We start from the raw sequence: 8293 nt of genomic DNA on the forward strand, positions 1-8293 counted from the left end.
GACGCTTAACTGCCTGAGCCAACGAGGTGCCCCTGAACTGCAGGCATCATTTAGAGTCTAAAGCAAATAATGCATTTGTGGGTGGTCAAGGGCTGGCTACATAAACAAACAAAAATTAGGTGTACAGTTCCTAAAAATGTTACAAGTCAATGTGAGCAAAGCTTTACATAAATATTTTTATAATTTATTTTATGTAAAAATATTTATGTAAAGCTTTATATAAATGTATTTACATAAAAATATTTATATAGGGGCATCTGGGTGGCTCGGTCAGTTAAGCGTTTGACTCTTGATTTCAGTTCAGGTCATGATCTCAGGGTTGAGAGGCCGAGCCCCACGTTGGGCTCCATGCTGAGTGTGGAGCCTGCTTAAGATTCTCTCTCCCTCTGCCTCTGCCCCTCCCCCTACTCACACATACACTCTCTCTCTCTCTCTCAAATAAATCAATAAAGTCTTTTAAAAATATATTTATATAAAGCTTTATGTAAATACCCACTCTAAAAAAATCCCCCAATTTATTAATTAAACAGATTGGGTCCATGATTCTTTTAGCCTGGGCCTGCCAAATTGGTTAACCCTTGATATACTGGAAGGCACATATGTGTGTGGAAGGAGGTAAGTCAGGGAGTCCCACTCATGGTGTAGCTCACAAGCTGTATGTGCCGATGTCCACACTTGACTCTGTAATTCGGATTCTGGTGGTGCATTACTAGATTCCTACTTGGCATCATGACAGAGCCGGTTTGCTGCTACTAGTTCCTCCTTCTTTTTCTCAAACATACATCCTCTTTCTAGGCTGAGTGAGGCTTGAGGATGAGTGAGGAGTGGCCTCTGAGAGGAAGTCAGGAGTAAGTCAGAACCTGTGGAACTTTTAGATTCCCAGGATAAGAGCAAGAGCCTCCCTGTCATTCTGGTCTGTAGAGGCCAATTCTGGTAATCACTCAACTTCATGCAATCCGGTGTTTTAGAGGAAAAGAAAAACAAAATAAAACAAAACCCAACTTTCCCTAGTCTCTAAGTGGTAGGTTCACTAAAGTCAGATGTGCATTTTAGAATAATCACTGTGGAAGAATATGTAGGAATTATTAGAGCCTTGGAAACCAGAGGCAAAGGGACCAGTATGGAGACAACTAGGTGGGAGGGAAGAAAAACCCGAACTAAGGCAGTTGTTGCATGAGATTTTGGGAAAAGGAACCAACTGCAGAGGTATCCTGAATACAGAATAGGAAGTCCATGGGAACCTACTGGGAAGTGAGCACAAAAATAAGGCTTCATTCTTATTTGGGTAACTATGGCGTTGCTCTTCACTGAAATGGGAGAATATGGTTGGAAGATAGGCTTTGGAAAGATTATAGTGAGTTCAGTTTAAATCAGGTGGAAATTCTGGCATCCAGCCATGTAGTCGGCACTTGGAAATTCAAATCTGGAGTTCAGAAACACAGGAGGACAACAGGTGTTGGTGAGGATGCAAAGAAAGGGGAACCCTCTTGCACTGTTGGTGGGAATGCAAACTGGTGTAGCCACTCTGGAGAACAGTATGGAGGGTCCTCAGAAAGCTAAAAATAGAATTACCCTATGATCTAGCAATTGCACTGCTAGGTATTTACCCAAAGGATACAAAAATACACATTCTAAGGAGTACATGCATCCCGATGTTTATAGCAACATTATCAACAATAGCAAAACTATGGAAACAGCCCAAATGCCATCCACTGATAAGTGAATAAAGAAGATGTGGTGTCCACATATGTATATATAGTAGAATACTACTCAGCCATCAAAATGAATGAAATCTTGCCATTTGCAATGACGTGGACGGAGCTAGAATGTATTATGCCAAGCGAAATAAGTCAGAGAAAGACAAATACCGTATGATTTCACTCATGTGGAATCTAAGGAACAAAATGGATGAACATATGGGAGGGGGAAAAGAGAGAGAGAGGAAAACAAATCATGAGAGACTTAACTATAGGGAACTAAGAGTTGATGGACGGAAGTGGGTGGGGGGTGGGCTAGATGGGTGATGGGTATTAAGGAAGGCGTTTGTTATGATGAGTACTGGGTGTTTTATGTAAATGATGAACCACTGAACTCTACTCCTGAAACCAATGTTGAACTGTATGTCAACTAACTAGAATTTAAAAATAAACAAACAACCCAGTAATTTTTTTTGTGACAATGCCTGTGCAATATTTAAAGTAAATCAATCTGTAAATAAAATTTGCATTTTAAATAAAATGTGCTGTAAGGAAAAAAATGAGATCAGAAATATGATATACAGATTTAGAAATCAGATGGTATTTTAAACCTTGGGTGTGGATGAGAGAAAGGGAAAAGGCATGACAGGTCTAGAAAGAGAAAACTAAGGTATATCTAGAACATGATGTCAACTAATTTTTAGTAATACATAGAAATATCAGCTATAAAAATGAGATATAAAGACAAGAACACTTTATTTTTTTAAAGATTTATTTATTATTTTTATTTTAGAAACAGAGAGTGTGTGCATGAGCTGGGGGAGGGGCAGAGGGGGAGAGAGGGAGAATCCTCAAGCAGACTCCCCACTGAGTGCAGAGCCCCATGTGGGGCCCAATTCCAGGTCTCCAAGATCACGACCTGAGCCAAAACCAAGAGCTGGCTACTTAACTGACTGAACCACCCAGGCACCCCAAGACAAGAATACTTTTAAAGTATCTCCTTAGAATCTTTTTTATGCCAACTTAATTCAGTAAATGCAAAAGTTCAAAATTTCTTTTTCACATTTGATACCTGACATCTGGATATTAGTTGCCCACAAATACGTGTCTGATCAAAGAATTATTCAAGAAAAATGCTAGCAGCTACTTAGTGGAGAGCTGAGCAGAGAAAGAAGTGAAAAATACTCTCTACAGTTGTATTGATATAACAGGTATAGAATCCTGCAGCTGGAAACACATTAGAGCTGACACTATTCTTTTCCCTCCACAGTTGAGCCACCCCCTCCTGATAATTCATTCCTGCTCTGGGTCATCGTAGTAGTAAGTGGGATTTTTGTGATCACTGTCATTAAAGGAATCTGCTCAGCCTACAGTAAGTACTATCATACTATCATACTATCATTCTGACCTCAATTCCTGGAAGCCCAAACTCTATCAGTATGTGTCAGCAACCTTCCAAGGTTTTAGCCTAGGTTATAGCCTCTTCTCGTTTTATGGAAACCTTAGTGTATTCTTTATTTGTCCCACCAAGTTCTATTCATTCACTGGACAGACATTTCTTGGACACCTACTCTGTGTCCGGTTCTCTACTAGGCACTGGAGTTACAAACATGAGGAATTAGTGCCCTTAAGACACATTCTAGTTTAGTCCATTTATTTTTTCCCCTTTGGGTTTTCTTGGAGACACTGAGGCTTGATAACTAATTTGAAAATATTTCTGATGCAAAGTGATATTCTAATCTTTGATTTTCAAGTGGAGGAAAGTCAGAAGGACAAGATTTGGGGTCAAGAATTCTTAAAGGAGGGTAAGATGCACTAATGACACTGAGAAATTACATGGCCACAGGTGATTTTTGCCAATTCTCAATTGCTTTGAATACATTTTTGGTTGAAAGATAAGGAGTGGTTGAGGAAAGAAGAGATATCTAGGACGTTTTTCCCTAGGAGTTCAAATTTTTGGCCTTATACATATGCTACCCTCCAACTCTGTAATTAAATGAAGAGGAACTGCTAGGCCAGAGCTGAGGCCATAGTCACCATGAAGGAGCACCAACCTTTCTTGGAGTAGAAATCATGTATATTGAGCAAAGAAAATTGGAAGACCAACATCTGATGATTTTCCCAAACTTCAGCACAAAAACTGTCAAAGCACAGGGAAGTCACTAAGACTCTGCAACCAACAACTCAACCCACAGATAGGGTGAAGAAGTCTGGTGGGCTCAAGGATGTTTTTGATACAGACTGCCCAGCCTTACCCCTCTAGTTGAGGATCTCTTATTAACACTACTGACATTTAGGGCCAGATAATTCTTTGTTTTAGGGTTCATTCAGTGCATTGTAGTATATTTAGCAGCATCTTTAGGCTCTACTCACTATATGCCAATAGCGTGCCTGCCCCAGTTGTGACAACCAAAAATGTCTCTATTACATTACAAATGTCCCAGAGCAGGGTGGCGGTGGGGGGTGCTGGGAAATCTCCCTGGTTTAAGAACCACTAATCTAGTTCTTAGCCAGTGAAGGCTTCCTGAAATATTTGGGCACAATTTAGGGGAAACTCACCTATCTAAATCTTTATTGTTTGTGCTTGTCTTCAAGGACTTGCTGCAAGATGTAGGAGAAAGAGGAATGAGGAGGGCATGGACATGGAAAAGATCACTCCTATCAACATAGGATCTGCCCAAGCATCCGTATGAGCAGAACATCTAGAGGTAGCTCCTCTAGCTCTTCTCTACCAGGGTGGAATATATGAGATATATGGATCCCAAGGCACAATGTTTTCTTCCTCTCAGTACCAGATTTAAACCCTACCTCACCTTCTCAAAAACCTAATTCAGGTTACTCTAAACAGATGGTTGGAATCTCTCTCCCCACATGACTTGCTTATTGTTACCCCTTTCTTTGCTGTGCCATTCTGCTGTGTTGAAATGTCACCCTGTCTTGTCAGTCAACTGTCTTTCATTATCTGTAAAATACCTTAAGTTCATCTTGAAGTAATATTCCTGGCCCAGCTGCTTATTCTGATCATTCCTTTTTGCCTGTATTCCTCACTACTGATGGATGCAGATTAGGGTCCCTAACTGGTCACTCTGTACCACCTCAGTAACGTCCTCATTGGTCTCTCTGCCTCTAACAGAGTCATCCTACTAACCCAGTAACAGCCAAATTTTATAAAGAATCATTTCTCCATGTCATTTTCCCACTCAAAAACTCAGAAAAGACCCCCAATGCCTATAGGAAAAGTTTTAAGACTTCTAACTTTCCACATTTCAATTGATCTCTTCAGTATAAACATTCTCAGTTCTTTGAACTGTTCTCCACATAGTAGTTTTCCAGAAGCTTCATGTGAATACACTAGATGTCAACAAATGGAGTCCAAGACTTTAGATATGGTCTAATTCAACATACAATGGGAAAATTAATATCTGGGATCTGGAATGTTTTTTTCTGTTAAGAAAGCCTAACACAGCAGCAGGTTTTTTGTCACACTATTAACTTACATCAATTTTGTGTTATCCCAAACTACCCAGGCCTTTTCATGTTGAGAGAAACATTGGAATCCAAGAGACTGATACCAGGTCCAGGGCGGTTTATAGCCTCCATAAACAGTCCTTTTTGACTTATGAAGTTAGGGTGAGAAAGCATAAGAAATGAGAGTCTGCAGAGTTATCTTAAAAAAAAAAAAAGGAAATGAAATATAACACCTGAGACTTAATGTAATAGGTTATGTTTTACAAAAGCATTATTTTATTATTTCATTTAGTCTTATAAAAATCTCTGTGAACAAGATCTTTATCTCCATTTTATAGGAGAGAAACCCGAGGCTCCCTCCCAGAGGCTGTGATTTGCCTTGGGTCAGGCAGGCAAGGAGCAGAGCAGGACTCAAACCGGGTATGAAAGCTCAGGTTCCTTTCATCATAGCAGCCTATGCACATTTCCCCACAGCATTCTCTGTTTCCTGTTTTCAACTTCTTCAGGATGCCCTTTCCAGGATGTCCCCCTCAGTTCTGTGATTACCTAGAACTTCCTTGACTTTCCTTGTTAACAGTCTTCTGCTCAGCCAGCTGGTATGTCATACTGAAGCCAGGAGTCCAGTCTCCTACGTGGCCATCTTGTCCAGTTCAAGCAACTCTGCCTTTGAGCTGCTGGAGCGGTGCAATCTCCAGCACATCACATTCCATCCTGCGTTTATTCTCACGTGCATGTCTTATATTCTTTACTGAGTTGTAGGCTTATTGAGAACAACCATGCCTGATACCTCTGTTTGCCTCATAGGTAGAATATTACCTTGATCACTAATGTTTGGTTGTTTGATGATAGCTGGTGCTTAATATTTGCCTGATATTTCATGTAATAAAAATTGTCAGACTTATCCTAAATTATCCCATAATTTGGACTTCCCTTTATATTCTTTGGCCATCAAGATTAATATCTACAAATGTCACCTCAACTTGGGAGCACCTTTGTGATAAAAAATATAAAGTTTTAAAATGGTTTCCCCCTTTGAGAATTTAGCGTTTGAAGTATTCATTTAATTTTTTGTTTTCTCAGGTCCCACCTCCAACTTAGATTGACCTCTTCTTTGAATTTCCTCGGATGGCCAGGATTATCCCACCTTGCACTTCAAGTATCTGTTCTCTAGGAGCCTCTTCATTTCAGTGGCCCTGCAAAAAGTGACCAGAGGAATATGGTGGGGACATAAGTAGCTCTGGTAACCTTGGTCAAAGAATTTAGAAACAAAGAATTGTTCAGGCGTGGAAGAGACATTTGAAAACACTTGTCTCATTAATGACAAGGACATCAAGGCCCAGGGGGGTGACCTGAATGATAGAGGCCTGAGCCAGAACTCAGATTTCCTGTCTCTGGTGCTCTTTTCCATTAGCCTGGCTCTGTGCTATTAACTGGTGTGTGTGTGTATATATATACACACACACACCAGTCAAAATGCTTCTGGAAAAAGAATTTGTCCAATGTCAGGTCAACTCTTGAGACTTGATATGATGCAACGCTGGAGGATTTTGTGTTGTTATAAAAAGCAATCTGATGTTCATGTGTTGGTAGTATGCTGGTATGTATACCGATGTGAGGACGATGGAAACATTAGTGGTGTTAGCCAGTATTTCATTTTTCATTGTGCTCTCTTCTGTTGCTCTCCCACTTCTCCATCAGGTTCTGGAGAAAGTAGATCTATCCAAAACTGATATCCTGTGACATGTAAGATGAATGACTTATACACCTCAAAGCAATAGTCAGGATGGAGAGGGATAGGTGGGTTTAAAGAATCATATCCTACTGGTTCATATTGGACTAATAATCTCCTTAAATGGCTTTATGCTAGTTTAACCTCATTTATAAAATATGAGAAGGTTCTCATTTAAAATGAGATAGGTTTTTATGGTGTATTACTAAACAGTAAGCTGTCCTTAGAAATCTATCGAGGTAATGAAAACAGCATTCCATAGGCCTTCCTTAGATCCCTAAAGTGGCTTTTCCTCCTTGGTATTTCTTTTTTTTTTTTTTTTAAAGGCTACTTTATTTTTTAATTTTTTTAAAGATTTGATTTATTTATTTGAGAGAGAGAGAATGAGAGATAGAGAGCACAGGAGGGAAGAGGGTCAGAGGGAGAAGCAGACTCCCTGCTGAGCAGGGAGCCCGATGTGGGACTCGATCCCGGGACTCCAGGATCATGACCCGAGCCAAAGGCAGTCGCCCAACCGAGCCACCCAGGCGCCCCCTCCTTGGTATTTCTGATCCTCTGACACCAGCAGAGAATTGAAAAGGTGGCCAACTGCTGTTCCTGTTACTTGCTCATGACTCCTCTTTCTCTGAAGTTGTCTTCCACAACTCAACGGATCAGGAGGTGGACCTGACTTAAGCGGGAGCAATCAGACATTCTCATTTGAAAATTTGACGTTGGACAGCAAGTTGACCAAGTTTCTCACATGTGGCTGGGTCTAAAACATTTAATTTTGGTAGCTATAAAGGGACCAGATTATGCTACATAGTCTAAGGAGCAGAAGTACACTTTTAAATGGTTGCTCTCAGAACAAAATCGCTGAAGGAAATAAAAGTAGGAAACCGACACGAACTTAAAGCAAAGAACAAAAAAAAAAAGGGAATTGCCGCATTTAGTTAAGATTAATCATCCTTAGACATCAAAAGGAGACCTCAAGTCAGAAAATAGTACACACCTAAGAGACAGCTTATTTATACTTAAATTATATTACATTACTTATTACATTTGATAAATGTGTTAGTACTATTTTTTCAAAGAGTTGTACTTCTGATATTTTTGTGATGTGAATAAAATTATTTTTAAAACCAACCATCTAGTTTTCTAATTTCTAGTTGGAGAATTTAATCTATTATGTGGATGTGAATAAAATAATAAACAGATTGACTGCCAACTTGTCAGCAGTTTATGAATGGGATAATTAAGAAAAACATGCTTTATGGAGTGTGGTGATAACATGTAAATCATGTTAATAATATACTTGTGCAGAGGTTCTTCTATCCTTATAATTACTAATATCTGTTCTTCTATCTCTCATCCCCTGTGCTCCAGGGCATCGTGCTATGCTCCACATGCATCATTTCAC

The 8293-nt window shown here is 39.7% G+C and overlaps 1 protein-coding gene across 3 annotated transcripts in view; it reads left to right on the forward strand.

The window, feature by feature from the left end:
* The window catches only part of CD80 (CD80 molecule), a 38254-nt gene extending 30941 nt beyond the window's left edge, over nt 1-7313 (forward strand). For all 3 annotated transcript variants that reach the window (XM_027582185.2, XM_027582186.2, XM_035726039.1), the window contains exons 8-10: nt 2968-3069; nt 4293-4405; nt 6246-7313. In XM_027582185.2, the coding sequence (XP_027437986.1) occupies nt 2968-3069; nt 4293-4390 (200 nt within the window). In that variant the 3' untranslated portion in view covers nt 4391-4405; nt 6246-7313. The remainder of the gene's footprint in view (nt 1-2967; nt 3070-4292; nt 4406-6245) is intronic.
* The last annotated feature ends 980 nt before the right edge of the window (nt 7314-8293 follow it).

This window comes from Zalophus californianus, chromosome 1 (genome assembly GCF_009762305.2).
Source record: "Zalophus californianus isolate mZalCal1 chromosome 1, mZalCal1.pri.v2, whole genome shotgun sequence".
NCBI lineage: Eukaryota > Metazoa > Chordata > Mammalia > Carnivora > Otariidae > Zalophus > Zalophus californianus.